Raw genomic sequence first — 20,500 nt, forward strand, 5'->3', positions numbered from 1 at the left:
TGTAACAAGATGTCTGCTGCCGCCTTCTGGCTGCAGGCTTACAGAGTTCGAGTGCTGGGTTTACCAAGATGGGCGTTGCCGCGTTCTGACGGAACGTCACTTCCGTTACCGAATCTGACGGAACATCTGCATATTTGTCTTGGGAAACCACAGCAGCTGCGCCCCTGGCCCGGTGTTATATCAGATTACCGCTACCCATCAGCTTGTGTAACGGCAGTAACGTGGCGTCCTTTTTCCCCCACAAATAGAGATTTCTTTTGGTGGTATTTGATCACCTCTGTGGTTTTTATTTTTTTGCGCTATAAACAAAAATAGAGCGACAATTTTTAAAAATAATGAATATTTTTTACTTTTTGCTGTAATAAATATCCCCAAAAATATATAAAAAAAAATGTTTTTCCTCAGTTTAGGCCGATACGTATTCTTCTACATATTGTTCGTAAAAAAAAAAAAAAAAAAATTATCACAATAAGCGTTTATTGATTGGTTTGCGCAAAAATTATAGCGTCTACAAAATAGGGGATAGTTTTATGGCATTTTTAGTAATATTTTATTTTTATTAGTAATGGCGGCGATCAGCGATTTTTATCGGTACTGCGACCTTATGGCGGACACTTTTGACACATTTTTGGGACCATTGGTATTTTTATAGCGATCAGTGCTATAAAAATGCATTGATTACTATAAAAATGCCACTGGCAGGGAAGGGGTTAACACTAGGGGGCGTGGAAGGGGTGAATTATGTTCCCTGGGTGTGTTCTAACTGAAGGGGGGAGGGGACTGACTAGGGGAAATGACTGATCGCTGTTCATACATTGTATGAACAGACGACCTGTCATTTCTCCCCTGACAGGACCGGGAGCTGTGTGTTTACACACACAGCTGTCGATTCTTGCTCTGTAACGAGCAATCGCGCCCGCCGGGCACGCGTGTCGGCACCAGGGGCGACCGGGGGGCACGTGCGTCTCCGGCGGCGCGCACGCCCCTATTGGCTGAAATGCGAGATGACGTATAGCTACGTGATCTTGCGCAGCCGAGCCGACCTGCCGCCGTATAACTGCGACGGCTGGTCGGCTACTGGTTAATGTTGTCATTGGAAGAAACTGTGCCCCAAGGGCTGGATAAAAGCAAGCATAGGGCCACAACCGGCCCCTGTGCTACAGTTTGGAGACCACTGCTTTAAAGAGTCACCGATACCATAGAAATTCATTAGGAATTTCCTAGGCCTCATACATATTGGCGATTTGGCCCATACAGCGTAAAAGAAAAAAAAAAAAAAACATCCAAAAGACACAGGAGTAGGGTACAGCCTGCTGCCAGCAGCCAGTCGAAATCAATGACAGGCCAAAAAAATACAGAGCCTGTCTTGTTCCGATTGGTACTTGCATACAGGGGCATACCCAGGAATACGCCCCTGAATAAATACCTGAAATGCAGAGTTTCTGGATGGGGGGTGGGGAGGCATAGAGATCATAGGAGGTATTTGTTGCCCATGGGACTTCACCTTTAAGCTCACCACACATATTATAATCCGACTGTAGAATCTCTGTTAGCTCTACAAACCATTTTGTCGTGCAAGGGCCTTCCTGATTGGATAGGTTAGGTAGGTCCTTATATTACATTTTGGTGAATCTATGTTTGATTATATAAAGCCTGTATGGTCAGAATGTACTGTATATAGCAACCCTTAAGCCTGGTGCACACATTGATTTTTTTTTTCACTCAATCCAGCAGGCTGAACAAAAAAAAAAAAAAAATTAGAGGTCGCAGGGTTTTAACCGCTTGCCGACCGTATACTGTATATATACGGCGATGAGGCTCTGTACCTAGTACACGATCCTGCACTCCCATGTCTTGGGTGCTCACGTGCAATGCTAGTGGCCTGCTCCCACTGTGATTAGACACAGTGGAAGCTGATTGGCGGTCACCTGCCAATGCTTTGGTACACAAGCAGAACGGTGGTCTGCTTATGTAAAAGGCAGATTGACGTTCTGTCACTTCAGAAGGCATGGATCCTGTGTCTCTGCTAAGCAGGGGCACAGATCCATGCTTTCGCCTAGTACAAGCGCCTCCCCCACAGTAGTAAAGCACAAGTCAGGCACACATTTAACCCTTTGATCGCCCGAGGTTAACACCTTCCCTCCCAGTGTCATTGGTACAGTGACAGTTCGTATTTTTTAGCACTGATCATTGTATTAGTGTCACTGGTCCCAAAGAATGACAAAATTGCCAGTTAGTGTAAGACTGTTCGCCGCAATATCACAGTCCTGTTATAAAAGTCACGAATCACTGCTATATTACTAGTATATAACGTTTTGTTTACAAACGGTTTATTGAAAAATAAATCTCAATACAGATTTACCATACATTGGCAAGAAGTACATAACTAGTATATAACTTTAACCACTTCCCGCCCAGCCTATAGCAGAATGACGGCCGCACAGTGGTTCAGTTAACGTCCAGCGGATAATAGCCACCACGCGTCTGTGGGGGCGCGCATCGCGGTGATCAGTGGTGCGGTGTGTCAGTCTGACACACCGCTATACCGATCTTGGTAAAGAGCCTCAGACGGAGGCTCTTTACCACATGATCAGTCGTGCCCAATCATAGCTGATCACAATGTAAACAGGAAGAGGCGTTGATCGGCTTTTCCTCTACTCGCGTCTGAGACGCGAGGAGAGCCGATTGGCTGCTCTCCTGACAGAGGGGGTCTGTGCTGATTGTTTATCAGCGCAGCCCCCCCTCGGATGCCCACCCAGGACCACCAGCAATGGACCACCAGGGAAAGCCACCACATTGGACCACCAGGTATGCCACCCTAGACTACCAGGGAATGCCAATTAGTGCCCAGGCAGCTGCCAATGCCATCTATCAGTGCCGTATATCAGTGCCACGTATAAATGCCCATCGGTGCCACCTATCAGTGCCCATCAGTGCCACTCATAAGTACCCATCAGTGCAGCCTTTCAGTGCCGCCTATCAATGCTCATCAGTGCTGCATGTCAGTGCCACCTCATCAGTGAAGGAGAAAACATACTTATTTACAAAATGTTATAACAGAAACAAAAAGAAAAACTTTTTTTTTCCCCAACTTTTTGGTCTTTTTTTATTTGTTTAGCAAAAAATAAAAACCGCAGAGGTGATCAAATACCACCAAAAGAAATCTCTATTTGTGGGAACAAAATGATAAAAATTCTGTTTGGGTACTGTCAGGGATCGGATGGGAGACTGATTTGATGAGGTCGGCCTCTCTTATATCTCCTGTCCTGGCTCCGCTGAAGGTGAGACACAGGAAGCCAAAGGACAAGAGGGACATGAGTGCCTGGAGCAGGAGGTCCCGGGAGAACAGCTTGGCAGGGTTCATCGGCCTGGAGTAGACTGTGGTGAGCTGAGCTAGAACAGATAACAGCCAGGCAGGTAACCGAGAGTTAACAGCAACCAGGAACATAGACAGGAGCAAGGTCTCAGGGATAGCCAGGTTCGTCAGCAGGCGGGCAGTGAGGTACCAAGTCATAGATAGAGCTAGAGTCAGGAACGGAGCCGGGTCAGAGATGGGCATCAGTACAGGAACAGAACACAGAGCCAAGGTCAAGAGCAAGCCGGGTCTAAATACTGGGAGGACACACAGGATCAGAGCAGGATTCAGGAACACAGCTGAGGATTAGTCAGCAAAGCACAAGAGCCCAGACTTCCTTTGAATAGGCTGTCTGGCGCCAAACGGGATTAGGCTCGTGCGCGCGTGCTCCCGTCTGTGCGCATGCGTGCCCGCAATGGCGAGCTCTTGCGCGCATGCGCGCGTGTGTGCCATTCTATGGCAAAGGCTATGCGCTTGCGCATGTCTGTGTGCAAAACGTCTCACAGGAGTTCCCTGACAGGTACAGTGTAGCATGCCCGCGCAATTGTCATTTAAACAAACAGCAGCAGCGCCTGAAAGCTGAAAATTGGCTTGGGCAGGAAGGGGGTGCAAGTGCCTGGTATTGAAGTGGTTAACTAGAACTTTGGCACAAACCAATCAATATACGCTTATTGTGTTTTTGTTTACCAAAACTATGTAGCAGAATACATATTGGCCCAAATTGATGAAGAAATTCGATTATTTCCAATTTTTTGATTGGATGTGTTTTATAGTAAAAAATATTGTTTGTTTTTCAAAATTTTCGTTCTATATTTATTTCTAATTGCAAAAAAATAAAAACCGCAGAGGTGATCAAATACCACCAAAAGAAAGCTTTATTTGTGGGAAAAAAGAACATCAAGTTTGTTTGGGTACAGCGTAGTAACACAGTGCAGGCCCATGGGGCCCCCCAAGTGACCCCAAGACTTTATTACTTTTACATAGAGGTGGTATTTGTTGCCTCTAGCTAAGTCAGTAGTTCTGATGGCTGATAACCAATTTAAAGTTTGTTTGATCTCTAAGCTCTGATGGCTGCAATCTGTTTTGCTATTGTTGTACTGTATTATGCTTATTATAGCTGAGCAGTCCATATTATGCATGTTGGTTATCTATGTACCCCTTTATTATTTTCCCTGCTTGGTTTGTATTATACAACTCTGGGTACACAAACAAAATAAAAGAATTACCAAAAAAAAAAAAAAAGTAACGCAGTACTGTATCGCAAAAAATGGCCTAGTCATGAAAGAGGGGGGGGGGTAAATCTTCCAGAGGTCAAGTGGTTAAGCTGAGGATACAATCTCCTTGAGATCTACCTCAAACTACCGTATATATACTCAAGTATAAGCCGACCCGAATATAAGCCGAGGCACCTAATTTTACCACAAAAAAATGGGAAAATGTATTGACTCGAGTATAAGCCTAGGGTGTCCATTTGCATGCCTCACTGTGTCCATGTGCATGCCTCACTGTGCCTCACTTTTGCCTCACTGTGTGCATGTGCATGCCTCACTGTGCCTCACTTTTGCCTCACTGTGTGCATGTGCATGCCTCACTGTGTCCATGCCTCACTGTGCCCATGCCAGACTGACTTTTAACATGGGAGTCTATGGAAAGGGTGCCCGGGTTTGAAAAATCAGTGCTCCCCAGCCGTAGGTCCCCCAGACAACAAACTTTGCACACTTATAGAGGAGAAATATCTGTGCCAAGTTCCAGGTCCAGGGGACCTACGACCGGCCGTTAACCGGGTCCCCAAAGTCACCAGAGAAATTACCGTTTAACATGGGAGTCTATGGAAGGGGTGCCCGGCTTTGAAAAATTGGTGCTCCCCAGCCAACAAACTTTGCACACTTGTAGGAAACGTGGGGCTACATGTGTGCCAAGTTTGGAGTCTAGGGAACCTACGGCCAGCCGGTACTGGGTCCCCAAAGTCCGGGAGATCAGGCGCAAAAAGGTGACTCGAGTATAAGCCGAGGGGGGCATTTTCAGCACAAAATAATGAGTGGACGTCCTGTTATTTACATATTTACACTGTGCCCGGCGCATCGCTAGGAAGCCGATGCGCATGCCTGGCGGCCGCGATGTCCGCCAGCTACCCGCGATCGGCGGTGACAGCAGGGACGCGGAGCTCCGTGTGTAAACACAGAGCTCCACGTCCTGTCAGGGAGAGAGGAGACCAATGCCGTGTCCCTTGTACATAGGGATACAGCACCGGTCACCTCCCCCAGTCAGTCCCCCTCCACACACAGTTAGAACACACCCAGGGAATACATTTAACCCCTTCCTCACCCCCTAGTGTTAACCCCTTCCCGGCCAGTCACATTTATACAGTAATATCTCTATTTGTGGGAAAAAAATGCTAAAAATATAATTTGGGTACAGCATTGTATGACCGCGCAATTGTCATTCAAAATGCGTCAGCGCTAAAAGCTGAAAATTGGTCTGGGCACGAAGGGGGTTTAAGTGCCCAGTAATGAAGTGGTTAAATAGTGTTGGTAAAGATAAAGGAATCTATACAATCAGATTGTATAATGCATGGCCAGCTTTAGTGTTAACAGTCTGGTTTGAGTGAACAGTAGTCTATAAGTTGACATCAGCGGTTGTCTAAATGATTAGTATTACCATGTATTGAAGCAATCTGTCAAATTAGTCAAGCCAGAATTCATAGCAGGAACAATAATTCTGCCACTGACCACTTGCTGTAAGATGCTGTGATTTCTAAAAAGTTCTATTATTCGTATCATGGTTTCCTATATTTATGACAAGTGGGATGAGGGGCTTTCCTCTGCTCCTACCTGCAGCTGCTCATCAATGTTCTGAGAGTTCTCAGCGGCTTCCTTCAAACACCAGCGCTATATTGGCTAGGAACCTAATGCACTCTACCGATGCCTCAGTGACTCCTAAAAGTGGATAACACTATTATTACTACTTCAGCTACCCATACTCATAATTAAAGCCCCAGAAGGTCCATAAAGCATTAATACCCCAGGCTTTCATAAATTCCAAGATCAATGCCACGGAAGTTCCAAAGGTGTCCATGAAATAAAATTCCAATATTACTGTCATGGTAGGTCATAAAATACCTGTTCCAATGCAGTAATAGAACTATATATAAATATCAATGCTAAAGTGGTTAAAGGGCACTACATGGTAGGAAGCCGTTATTGCTGATTCTACCGAAATCTGCAATATAAATAAAAATAAATAAGTTGCAGCATTTTAATTCTTAAATTCCAATTAACGAGGTCAGAAAGTGTTAAAGCGGAGGTCCGCCTAGAAAAAATAAATTAAATTAAAAGCCAGCAGCTACAAATACTGCAGCTGCTGACTTTTAATAAATGGACACTTACCTGTCCAGGGTGCCTGCGATGTCGGCAGCTGAAGCGGAGCAATCGCTCTTCTCTCGGCTGCCCACGCCGCCATCCACGGTGAGGGAATCAGGAAGTGAAGCGTTGCGCGTCTACACTGTCTTCTGGGACCTGTGTGTTTCCCAGAAGACAGCAGGGGGGGGGCGCGTGACTCCCACGGGAGTCTATGCCCGGAAGTGGGTGCAAATACCTGTATACCCGTACCTTTATTTTTTCCCATTCCCTGGACAGAGCAAGGGACCCCTGTCAGATATTTTTTTCCCCCCCATCTGTGTGCGGAGATTTCCCTTCACATCCTCTCCCATAGCCAAACAGGAAGTGAGAAGAAATCCCTACAAATTAGGGGAATTGCTTGGGGGGCCCCCAGAACTTGTGTCTCCATTGGAAGATTCCCCTTCTATTATTTTTCTGGGGACAAGCCAAAATTTGGGATTTTTCTTTTACTTTCACTTTCAATGATAATGGTAAACAGGAGAAATAGAGGAGGGGGGGGGGGAATCTCCTCAAAGCGGAGTTCCACCCTAAAGTGGAACATCCGCTCATCCGATTCCTCCCCCCCCCCCCCCCCCGATGACAGAATTGGTACCATTCGGGGGAGGGGGGACAGGATACCTTTCTTTGACAGGTATCCTTTCCCACTTCCGCGAGGCTCCTTCGTCACCGCAGGGCTCCCTCCTCCTCCCTCTGCCACGGGGCCAATAGGAGAGAGGACCGGGGTATCGCGCATTCGCAGCAGTGTTCCCGGCGTGAAGTGGAAAGGCTACACTGCCGGGTTCCCTTACCCGCAATGGCGGCGGCAGCACCAGACAGCTGATGGAAACATCAGCTGCGGGTGCCAACATCGCTGGACTCCAGGATAGGTAAGTGTCCATTTATTAAAAGCCAGCAGCTGCAGTATGTGCAGCTGCTAATTTTTTCTTAATTTTTTTGGGGCGGAACATCTCTTTAAAGTGGAGGTTCACCCAAAAACTCAATTTTTAACATTAGATGGAGGCTCATTTTGTCAAGGGGAATCGGGTGTTTTTTTTTTTAAATCGAAGCAGTACTTATCGTTTTAGAGAGCGATTCCCCTTCACAAAATGAGCCTGAATCTAATGTTAAAAATTGTTTTTTGGGTGAACTCCCGCTTTAACTGGGGCACAGACAGCAATAAAAATGGACAGGTGTTTTAATCCCTCTCCACTCTATCCAAAACTGTCTTTAGTTATACATTTAGGCCAGGTTCACACCTATGTGAATTGGAGGCGCTTTTCTCCGCATCCACTTCACATAGCAGGAGAATATGACTGGCTCTCTATGGAGCGTACTGCATAGAAACGCTGCTTCAGGCAAAAATGTGGCCCCGATTAGTCCCTGAACAGAGAACAAAGACGCACAGCGTTCCTGTGCGATCCGCTGCAGGTTTAGGTGCGAACCGAGCCTCATCGGCCACTTTATTAGGTACACCTGTCCAATTGCTTGGTAACATAAATTTCTAATCAGCCAATCACATAGCAGAAACTCAATGCAATTAGGCATCTAGACGTGGTGAAGACAACTTGCTGAAGTTCAAACCGAGCGTCAGAATGGGGGAAGAAAATTGACTTAAGTGGCTTTGAACGTGGCATGATTGTTGGTGCCAGGTGGGCTGGTCTAAATATTTCAAAAACTATTGATCTCCTGGGATTTTCACACACAACCATCTCTAAGGTTTACAGAAAATAGTCAGAAAAATAGAAAATATCCAGTGAGCGGTGGTCCTGTGGAGGAAAATGCCTTGTTGATGTCAGAGGTCAGAGGAGAATGGGCAGACTTGTTCAAGATGACAGAAAGGCAACAGTAACTCAAATAACCTCTTGTTACAATCAAGGTATGCAGAATACCATCTCTAAATGTACTACACATCGAATCTTGAAGCAGATGGGCTACAGCAGCAGAAGACCACACCGGGGGCTACTACTGTCGACTAAGAACAGGAAACTGAGGCTACAATTCACACAGGCTCACTAAAATTGGACCATAGAAGATTGGAAAAACTTTGCCTGGTCTGATGAGTCTCGATTTCAGCTGTGACATTCAAATAGTAGGGTCAGAATTTGGCGAAAACAACATGAAAGCATGGATCCATCCTGCCTTGTATCAATGGCACAGGCTGGTTGTGGTGTAATAGAGTGGGGGATATTTTCTTGGCACACTTTGGGCCTCTTAGTACCAATTGAGCATTGTTTAAATGCCACAGCCTACCTGAGTATTGTTGCTGACCATGTCCATCCCTTTATGACTCTAGTGTCCCCATCTTCTGATGGCTCCTTCCAGCAGGATAATGCACCATGTCACAAAGGTCAAATCATCTCACCACTGGTTGCTTGAACATGACAATGAGCTCACTGTACTCCAATGGCCTCCACAGTCACCAGACCTCAATCAAATAGAGCAACTTTGGGATGTGGTGGGACGGGAGATTTGCATCATGGATGTGCAGACAACAAATCTGCAGCAACTGCGTGATGCTATCATGTCAATATGGACCAAAATCTCTGAGGAATGTTTCCAACACCTTGTTGAATCTATGCCACGAAGAATAAAGGTCGTTCTGAAGGCAAACGGGGTCCAACCCGCTACTAGCAAGGTGTACCTAATAAAGGGGCCAGTGAGTGTATATGGACTCTGCACAGTACCATGACTTGTATACTGGGGTCCGGATTCAGATAGGAGATACGACGGCGTATCTCCTGATACGCCGTCGTATCTCTAAGGCCGGCCGGTCGTATCTATGCGCCTGATTCAGAGAATCAGTTACGCATAGATATGCCTAAGATTCGCCAGGTGTAACTGTGTTACACCGTCGGATCTTAGGCTGCAATTCCAGGCCGGCCGCTAGGTGGCGCTTCCGTGTCTTTTACGCGTTGAATATGCTAATGAGCATTTACACCGATTCAGAAACGAACGCCCGCCCCTTTTTTTTTATGTCGCTTGCGTTCAGCTTTTTCCGGCGTATACTTACCCCTGCTATGTGAGGCGTATCCTATGTTAAGTATGGGCGCCGTTCCCGTGCCGAGTTTTGAATGTTTACGTCGTTTGCGTAAGTCGTTCGCGGATACGGATGGACGTAATTTACGCTCACGCCGAAACCAATGACGTCCTAGCGACGTCATTGGGAGCAATGCGTGCCGGGAAAATTTGTGGACGGCGCATGCGCATTTAAATCGGCGCGGGGACGCGCCTGATTTAAATACTACACTCCCCCTAGCCGCGGAATTTGAAGTCCGCCGGGGGATTTACGATACGCCGCCGCAAGTTTTGAGGTAAGTGCTTTCTGAATACAGCACTTGCCTCACAAAATTGCGGCGGCGTAACGTAAATCAGATAGGTTACGCGGATCTAAAGATCCGCTGACCTATCTGAATCTGGCCCTGGGTGTAAATCTCAGTATCTGTTTATATGGACTCTGCACAGTACCATGACTTGTATACTGGGTGTAAATCTTAGTATCTGTTAATATTCTGTATATATGGACTCTGCACAGTACCATGACTTGTATACTGGGTGTAAATCTTAGTATCTGTTTATATTCTGTATATATGGACTCTGCACAGTACCACGACTTGTATACTGGGTGTAAATCTTAGTATCTGTTTATATTCTGTATATATGGACTCTGCACAGTACAATGACTTGTATACTGGGTGTAAATCTTAGTATCTGTTTATATTCTGTATATATGGACTCTGCACAGTATCATGACTTGTATACTGGGTGTAAATCTCAGTATCTGTTAATATTCTGTATATATGGACTCTGCACAGTACAATGACTTGTATACTGGGTGTAAATCTTAGTATCTGTTTATATTCTGTATATATGGACTCTGCACAGTACCACGACTTGTATACTGGGTGTAAATCTCAGTACCTGTTTATATTCTGTATATACGGACTCTGCACAGTATCATGACTTGTATACTGGGTGTAAATCTCAGTATCTGTTTATATTCTGTATATACGGACTCTGCACAGTACCATGACTTGTATACTGGGAGTAAATCTCAGTATCTGTTTATATTCTGTATATATGGACTCTGCACAGTACAATGACTTGTATACTAGGTGTAAACCTCAGTATCTGTTTATATGGACTCTGCACAGTACCATGACTTGTATACTGGGTGTAAATCTCAGTATCTGTTTATATTCTGTATATACGGACTCTGCACAGTACCATGACTTGTATACTGGGAGTAAATCTTAGTATCTGATTATATTCTGTATATATGGACTCTGCACAGTACCATGACTTGTATACTGGGTGTAAATCTTAGTATCTGATTATATTCGGTATATATGGACTCTGCACAGTACCATGACTTGTATACTGGGTGTAAATCTCAGTATCTGTTTATATTCTGTATATATGGACTCTGCACAGTACCACGCCTTGTATACAGGGTGTAAATCTTAGTATCTGTTTATATTCTGTATATATGGACTCTGCACCGTACCATGACTTGTATACTGGGAGTAAATCTCAGTATCTGTTTATATTCTGTATATATGGACTCTGCACAGTACCATGACTTGTATACTAGGTGTAAATCTTAGTATCTGTTTATATTCTGTATATATGGACTCTGCACAGTACCATGACTTGTATACTGGGAGTAAATCTTAGTATCTGATTATATTCTGTATATATGGACTCTGCACAGTACCATGACTTGTATACTGGGAGTAAATCTCAGTATCTGTTTATATTCTGTATATATGGACTCTGCACAGTGCCATGACTTGTATACTGGGAGTAAATCTTAGTATCTGTTTATATTCTGTATATATGGACTCTGCACCGTACCACGACTTGTATACTGGGTGTAAATCTTAGTACCTGAGATCATGGAGATGGCACAATACCAATTCTCTCATCCCTGGCAATCACTAAGGGGCTAATTACTGAAAGATATATCAACAAACAGCAAAGTATTTCCCCCACACAGCACTGTGTATTTCATGGTCCATTCATAAAGAGTGCAGCCTGAGGTGTCACACTGGATAGATGTCAGTCACAAGCCTACAGGTTATGTGAGAAGACAGAACACACGGGAAGTATATCACTGTATATAGCAATGTGCACACGGTTATAAACGAACAGAATAAATGGCATACTACCTATCATCTGTAATGTCTGTCAAACTGTCTCTTTGCTGTGTTGTCGCCGTGTAACCGACAGGAAACTGACACCGGAAGATGAATGCGGCTTCTATGGTAACCATACACTTCCTGCTTCGCATCAACCAGTAAAAACGGCTCTTTCAAACCCGCCAATGACTGAACAAGTCTGAATGTGTCTGCCTCTCTGCCACAAGAGAGCTGTGATTGGCCGGGTGCGGATATTGGTTGTGTATAGGACTTTCCCTGGGTGCTGAATGTGTTATATGTATGGGCGGTAGTGGCAGATAAGGGTCGTTATTTTATGAGGCGCTTGTTTCCAGACAGGTCACGCTCTCACTGTAGTTGTACGGCACAGTGCCTGTCAATGTCTCACCTCCCCAAATTCCAATGGTGATGTATTGCCTGCTGTGCGGGGCGGGGGAAGTATGAGGGCGGGAGGGGACATTGAAAGGGATCTTGTGACTAAGGTACCCGGATATTACCAGAGAGGCAAACACGGTACCTTGCCTTACATGAGCCAGGCTGGGGAAATAATACAGTGAGTAATGCCTGTCTTCACATTCTCACCCGCTCAGGCTAAACCCTCTATATACCCTGTTCTATATTGTATACTTCTGACTCCTGCACTAGGGTGTTATCTACTCCTTCACCCTGCACTTTGTGCATTATATACACCTGTGTTCTGTGCGTTATGTACCCCTGATGCCTGCACTTGGTGTATTATGTACTTCCGACTCTTGCGCACTGGGTGCCTTGCGTGCTCCCGGCTCTGGTCACTGCATGCACTTGGAAGCCGCCATTAACGGCACAGGCTAGGGAAGAAACGGCACTTAGTTTCATTTGATCAAACCGCATAGATGATCAAATACCACCCAAAGAAAGCTCTATTTGTGGGGGAAAAAAGACGTCAATTTTGTTTTTGGAGCCACATCGCACGACCGCGCAATTGTCAGTTAAAGCGACGCAGCGCTGAATCGCAAAAAGTGGCCCGGTCATTTGCCAGCCAAATGGTCCGGGCTGAAGTGGTTAAAGTTAAATCTAGGATGTGGCGTTTCCATGTGGTTCGAAGTCAAGATTTTCTTCAAATAATAAAGGAAACATGATCAGAATATGAACATTGTAATGTAGCTCCTATGGATGATCCTTACCTCAGCAGGAAAGGCTTTATAAGGCCCCGTACACACGACCAAACTTGTATGCTGAAACTGGTCCGCGGGCCAGTTTCAGCAGACATGTTTGGTCGTGTGTGGGCGCGAGCGGGCCGAATTCCAGCAAACATTTGCCCGCCGGGCCTTTTCCCAGCGGACAAATATTCCTGGACTTGTTTTAAAACAGTCCGCTGGAATCCTGCCCGCTCGGACATGTACGGTCGTCAGTACAGACCTACCGTACATGTCCAGGCGCCCGCCGTCCCTCGAATGCGTCGAATGACTTCGACGCATGCGTGGAAGCATTTTAAAGGCAGGCCGCCCACGTCGCCGCGTCATTGTCGCGGCGACACCGCATCATCGGCGCGGCGACACCGCGGACACGCCCCTGTGTACAACCATCGTACAGAAGCCCTCTGGCAGACATGTACGGTGAAAACGGTCCGACGGACCGCTTTCACCGTACATGTTTGTTCGTGTGTACCCGGCCTTAGAGGCAGAATTCTTTCATGTACAACAGCATAGAAGAAAGATGTTCAAACATTTTTGGGTCCAGTTATAGCTTACAAGAAGCCCAAAATAAATTCAATCAATCAATATGTTGGAAAATAAGAATAAAAAGGCCCCATGCACACGAGACGCTGGTAAACTCGAGTTCAGAGGCATTTGGGCATTTTTTTCAACTGCCCCTGAACACATTAAGGCTGCATTCACACCTCGGCGTACTGAATCGCGGCGTTTTGTCCCGCGAATTGCGGCGGCAAATAGCAGCGTTTTGTACCGCGATTCGCGGCGACAAAACGCCGCGATTGTGAATGCAGCCTCACCCCCTCTATGGAGATGGTTCACATCTCCTATGCCGAAAGACGCCTGAAAAAAAGGTCCGGGACCTTTTTTCAGGCGTCCGGCGTGGAGATGTGAACCATCTCCATAGCCGACCATGTAAAATCACCCCTCCAGCGTATGAGGGGCGGCTGCGGCGTCGCGCTTCAGGCGTATATACGCCTAGGTGTGAATGCAGCCTTAATGTTATGCACACATTCACCTTTTTTTGCGTTTTAAAGCAGTTGGGTTTAGGCTCGTTTTTTCAGAAGCAAAATTTTGGTTTCAGACGCAAGTTTTTTTGCGTTTCAGACGCAAAACGCGGTACCGGCGTTTTGCCGCGATTTCGTCTATAGGCATTTTTAAAGGTGACCTATTTTTTTACATTAGAAATCTCAAAAATGATGGCAAATGATGAAAAACCATTAAAAAACATAAACTGTAATTGCTTGCATTGCATTGTGGACAATCCACAACGTGTGGCAGGTGACGTGGCCAGTGGACAATCCACAAATTGTGGCAGGTGACATAGCCAGGTGATGTGGCAAGTGGACAATCCACAACTTGTGGCCAGGTGACATGGCCAGTGGACAATCCACAACTTGTGGCAGGTGATGTGGCCAGGTAACGTGGCCAGGTGACATGGCCTGGTGACGTGGCAAGTGGACAATCCACAACTTGTGGCAGGTGTCGTGGCAAGTAACATGGCCAGGTCATGTGGCAAGTGAACAATCCACAACTTGTGGCAGGTGACGTGGCCAGTGGACAATCCACAACTTGTGGCAGGTGAAGTGGCCAGTTGACGTGGCCAGGTGACATGGCAAGTGGACAATCCACAACTTGTGGCAGGTGACGTGGCCAGTTAAAGTGACAGGTGACGTGGCCAGTGGACAATCCACAACTTGTGGCAGGTGACGTAGCCAGGTGACATGGCAAGTGGACAATCCACAACTTGTGGCAGGTGAGGTGGCAGGTGACATGGCAAGTGGAAAATCCACAACTTGTGGCAGGTGACGTGGCCAGTGGACAATCCACAACTTGTGGCAGGTGACGTGGCCAGTTGACGTGGACAATCCACAACTTGTGGCCAGGTGACATGGCAAGTGGACAATCCACAACTTGTGGCAGGTGACGTGGCAAGTGGACAATCCACAACTTGTGGCAGGTGAAGTGGCCAGTTGACGTGACAGGTGACGTGGCCAGTGGACAATCCACAACTTGTGGCAGGTGACGTGGCCAGGTGATGTGGCCTGTGGACAATCCACAACTTGTGGGCAGGTGACGTGGCCAGGTGATGTGGACAATCCACAACTTGTGGCAGGTGGCATGGCCAGGTGACGTGGCAGATGACGTGGCAAGTGGACAATTCACAACTTGTGGCAGGTGACATGGCAAGTGGACAATCCACAGCTTGTGGCAGGTGATGTGGCAGGTGGCACGCTAAATACAAGTATACTGCTGCTCTTTCAGCTGCTACTCACTTTAGTCTCACAAAATGGCTGAAATGGTTAAATAATATTGTGTTTTTTTTTTTTTTTTTTTTTTCAAAAGAAAATTTATTTGCAGGATGCGAGTTGGACCACAATACCATAATATCTGTATTTGTCAGCTAACTGTTCTGGGATTTATTTTTTATTTTTTTTATTGAAAGTGTTTCTGATGACAATTTGCTTTCAATCGGCAGTCTCTGAAAAACGTACTTCTAATGATCCATGCTGTTTGTTAGATTGCATTTATGCATATATCCAAAAGAAGCTAGCCTGTTTTAGTTACAACCCCATCACAGGGCTTTTATTGCACATAATTTTAATCCAAGATTTCTGATTTTACCCATACGTTTGCTGTGGATTGCCTCAGCAACCTTATAAAAATAGGTCTTTCACAGGCACTTATGTAAAAAACCTAATGCAACTTAGGTTTGGGGTCTCTCTCAGCAATTTGGTGAATCATAGCTTTCTTTAAGACCACATACAAAAATGGAACAATATTTGATATTATGTCCGGAATTTCTTCTTTTTACGGTTCTTCTTGCCTTCGGCACGGGCAGCCTTTTCTGCCATGATCTCCTGGTACTTCTTTTTATTGTATCTTCTGAACTCAGAATCCACAAGAAGCTCCTCCACAATTGTTCTCTTTCGTTGGCTTTCGTAGGCATTCGAGAATGGAAATAGTCTAAGGGATTGTCCACCACAGTTGCAACCTGGAAATATTTGGGGAATAATATTGTGTTTTGAGCTTAGGGAGGGTCTTATGATGTCTCTTAACTAAACGCTTATAAACGCAAATGCGGTAAAACGCCGCAAAATTGGCGGCAAAAACAGGCGTTTTAAACGCCTGTTTTTGCCTTTGAAAACGTGTGTTTAGATGTGTTTGCATTTGCGTCTCGTGTGCATGGGGCCTAAATGTCACTCTGCCAAAAGACAGTCTTGAGCAACTGTATTCTGTACATGAGAATTGTGCAGTATCATAAATTTGGTAATAAAGCTGTAGGAATGCTACCTAGACCATGTAAGGAGGGTAGACACATTCCTCGGGATCATTGATGCCCCACGAGGTGAGATCTTGCATGGAGCCCCAGACTGAGGGAGATTGACCGACATCTTGAACTTCTTCCATTTTCTAATAATTGCGCCAACAGTTGCCTTCTCACCAAGCTGCTTGCCTATTGTCCTGTAGCCCACCCCAGCCTTGTGCAGATCTCCAATTGTATCCCTGATGTCCTTACACAGCTCTCTGGTCTTGGCCATTGTGGAGAGGTTGGAGTCTGGTTGATTGTGTGGACAGGTGTCTTTTATACAGGTAACAAGTTCAAACAGGTGCAGTTAATACAGGTAATGAGTGGAGAACAAGAGGGCTTCTTAGATCCCTTTCACACTGAGGCGCTATAACGCTAAAAATAGTGCCTGCTAAGCGCCCTGAAAGAGCGGCTCCTTTCACTCCAATGTAAAAGCCTGAGGGCTTTGACACTGGAGCGGTGCACTGGCAGGATGTTAAAAAAAAAAGTCCTTCTAACAGAATCTTTGAGGTTCTGTAGGAGCAGTGACTACACCGCTCCTAAATCGCCCCTGCCCATTGAAATCAATGGGCAGCACAACCCTTTCTCGGCCGCTAGCAGGGATTAAAACCGCCCTGCTAGCGGCTGAATAGCGCAGTGAAAATTACGGTAAAGCGCCGCTAAAAATAGCGGCGCCTTACCGCCGACACCCCCAATGCGAAAGGGCTCTTAAAGAAAAAATAATAGGTCTGTGAGAGCCAGAATTCTTACTCGTTGGTAGGTGATCAAATACTTACCGTATTTATCGGGGTATTGCGCGCTCCGGCGTATAGCGCACACCCCTAAAGTGGACCCGCATTCCTGTGAAAAAAAGATTTTAGTACTTACAGTTTTGGTGTCTTGCGCGGCGTCCATCGGCGGCCTCGTCGGGTCCGTCTGCGGCTTCGGTGGTGTCCTCGTCGGGTCCGGCGTCCTTCTGCGGTGTCCTCCCCGCTCGATCTCCGCTTCCCGCGCTGAGTTTGAACTACTGTGCTGGCATATACTGAGCGCAGTACACTCGTGTATAGTCGGGCAGGCTCATCTGATCTCGCGGTCACGTCCTGTGCGTCCTGTATGTCCAGGACGTGTCTGCGAGAGGAGCCGAGCCTGCCCGACTATATACGAGTGTACTGCGCTCGGTATATGCCGGCGCAGTAGTTCAAACTCGGGGCGGGTATCGGCGTATATCACGCACCCACGATTTTGCCCTGAATTTCAGGGCAAAAAAGTGTGCGGTATACCCCGATAAATACGGTATGTCATGCAATAAAATGCTAATTAATTACTTAAAAATCATGCAATGTGATTTTCTGGATTTTTATTTTATTCCGTCTCTCACAATTGTGTTTACCTATGATAAAAATGACAGACCTCCTACATGCTTTGTAAGTAGGAAAATCGGCAGTGTATCAAATACATGTGGAAATCACTTTGTAAGCGAAAAGGTTTACAAAAAGCTTGTGTTTTTTTTTTGTTTTGTTTTTCGGTGACTGGAAAAAGCGCTTGGCCTGTCAGAGAGGAATCTCTCCTGTTTAGTTAGTACCTGGATGGCAAAGATTTATTTTCTGTTTTATTTCTTTTTAAATAAAACTGGCTACAAGTCAAGTTTTTAAGAAAAGACATGCTGTTTGGACTGCCTTTTTCCCAGGAAGGAAGATCGCCACTAGAGATAACCCCCACAATACTAAGATAAGAAATTTGCCTCCAGGTTTGAAAACAAACCTGCTTGATAAGCATACAATAGTTGCATGGAGAGAGCAAAAACAAGCAATGTCTCCCTATGTATCAAAGTATATGTTTCAAAGTATATGCCAATTCCAGATAATCCTATGTTCTCACATAGAAGATAGTATGTAGCTTTTCAAACCTGGAGGCAAAACTGGTTGATTACAGCAGGTTATTTATACCATAGTGATCCTTATTTATTGAGGTTTTTTGAAAAGATTTCTATGAAATTTAAAGTGGTTGTAAACTTTCACCTTGTAAAAAAGAAATGAAAGTCAAAACATTTTTTGTATAGATATATTAAAACAAAAAACATTATCAATACATTATCAATACTTTTTTTTTTCCACATTCCCTCTGTTCTCAGCTGCATAAGAGCTGGGGGCGGGGAGAAGAAGCAGCAGCAGCAGCAGCACACTAAGCTTCCCAGTGAATATTCAATCCATGTTGATTTTGCTGTGTATTTTTACCTGTACTATATAACCTGTACCTCTGTACTGGAACCCTTTTTATATTTCTCAATAAAATATTTGAAAAAGGAGGAGCTGCCTTGAATATTTATGGGGCCTCAGCCAATCCCCAGTACTGAGTTCACCTCATTATTATTATTATTTATTATTATACAGGATTTATATAGCGCCATGCTTTACAATATAAAAGGCACAATACAGTTATAATACAATAAAATACAAGAGGATTAAGAGGGCCCTGCTCAGAAGAGTTTACAATCTAATAGGGTGGGGCAGGTGGTACAAAATGTTATAACTGTGGGGAATGATCTGATGGAAGTGGTAAAAGATTAGCTGGAGACGTGATAGGCAGGGATCGTCTGAAGGTAGCAAGAGTAAGGGATAGCCAGACAGGTTGAGGTAGAGAGTTCCAGAGGATGGGAGAGGCTCTGGAGAAATCCTGGAGACTAGCATGGGAGGAGACGAGAGAGCTTGACAGTAGGAGGTCTTGAGAAGAGCGGAGAGGATGGTTTGGGTGATGTTTAGAGACAAGATTGGTGATGTAGCTCGGGGCAGAGTTGTGGATGGCTTTGTATGTTGTGGTTAGTATTGTGAATTTAATTTGCTGGGCGATTGGGAGCCAGTGTAGGGATTGGAGGAGAGGGTTGGCAGACACTGACCGGTTGGAAAGGTGGATAAATCTGGCAGCATTCATGATAGACTGAAGAGGGGATAGCCTATAGAGAGGCAGGCCAATTAGAAGGGAGTTGCAATAGTCAAGGCGAGAGATAACAAGGGAGTGAATGAAAAGCTTGGTGGATTAATTTGTTAAAAAGGGGCACATTTTAGAGGTGTTACGGGGGTGAATTCTACAAACTTTTGACAATGATTGGACTTGAGGGTGAAATGACAAGTCAGAGTTTAGGATTGCACCGAGTACCCTGGCGTGAGGGGAGGGACTGATGGTTGCATTGTTGATTTTGATGGAAAAGTCATAGAGGGGGCACGTGCAGGGGGGAATATTAGTAACTCAGTTTTAGTTTAAGGAAGTGGTGCAACATCCATGCTGAGATGTCAGTTAGTAATGCGAGAGGAGACTGAAGGAGCAAGGTGCGGAGTAGACAGATACATGGGCCATGCCAGTAGGGGCAGTTGGGTGGAAGATGGAGATGCAGTGTTGATGTGGCCCTAAGGGGTACCCCCTACGCTGGGGGGGAGGTCCTGCCTTGGGCCAGGGATCGGGTGCTGGAAGAATCCTGATAAAACACAAAGAAGGAAGTCTTCCTGGAGGCACAGAAGCAAGAGGGATCAGAGTGACTAGTGCAACACTGTTGGGTTCTAACAATGGGGGAGGGGGACTGACACAAGTAGCCAGTATCCCTTGAAAACAGCGTGTGCTTAAGTCTTCAGTCCTTCCCTGAGAGGCCTGAGAGTCAGCCGGCTGGGCTGGTAAAGAGTGAGTGAGGTGGACTGGTGTGGAGAGGCAGCCAGGCTGGTGAAAGGGGCAGCTGCAGCCTGGTGGGTTGGCAGTGCCTGAAGAGGTGGTGCTGGGATCAGTGACTACAGAGGCGAAGTAATCTGCAGATTCACTGCATTTAAACTACACTTAAGGGGCCTGCGAGTTCCTGCCTGGAATGGGCTGTTTCTAAAATCAGACTGGGAGACTGTCAGATCACCTAAGAGTGATTCAACTGAAGCCAGCAAGTATTTGTGTAAGAGGACAGAGGAGAAGAGACTGTATATAGGAAGTTGTCCCTGAAGTTTGCTGGCATCAGGTAAGCATCCAATAACCTCCCATCCCAATCCAAATTATTAACCCTCTAATAAATAACAAAAACAAAGTCACAGACTGTTCTCTGACTCTGTGACTGTGAAGATTCCGTGTGCATGGCTGTACAGGTGTGGGAGATCCCTTTCATC

General features: G+C 45.7%; 2 protein-coding genes across 4 annotated transcripts in view; one reads left to right on the forward strand and one right to left on the reverse strand.

The window, feature by feature from the left end:
- Positions 1 to 12,037, reverse strand: part of SCLT1 (sodium channel and clathrin linker 1) — a 274,496-nt gene extending 262,459 nt beyond the window's left edge. Inside the window, exon 1 of one of the 2 annotated variants that reach the window (XM_040330836.1) lies at positions 11,901 to 12,037. In XM_040330836.1, the coding sequence (XP_040186770.1) occupies positions 11,901 to 12,022 (122 nt within the window). In that variant the 5' untranslated portion in view covers positions 12,023 to 12,037. Of the gene's footprint in view, positions 1 to 6,186; positions 6,398 to 11,900 lie in introns of those variants that run through there. The other variant, XM_040330841.1, reaches the window with a different exon arrangement.
- Positions 12,038 to 12,359: 322 nt separating this feature from the next.
- LOC120918943 (UPF0462 protein C4orf33 homolog) overlaps positions 12,360 to 20,500 on the forward strand; it is a 75,917-nt gene continuing 67,776 nt past the window's right edge. For both annotated transcript variants that reach the window (XM_040330856.1, XM_040330863.1), the window contains exon 1: positions 12,360 to 12,441. The gene's annotated coding sequence lies outside the window, so the exon portion shown is untranslated. The remainder of the gene's footprint in view (positions 12,442 to 20,500) is intronic.

The sequence above is a fragment of the Rana temporaria genome, chromosome 1 (assembly GCF_905171775.1).
Source record: "Rana temporaria chromosome 1, aRanTem1.1, whole genome shotgun sequence".
NCBI lineage: Eukaryota > Metazoa > Chordata > Amphibia > Anura > Ranidae > Rana > Rana temporaria.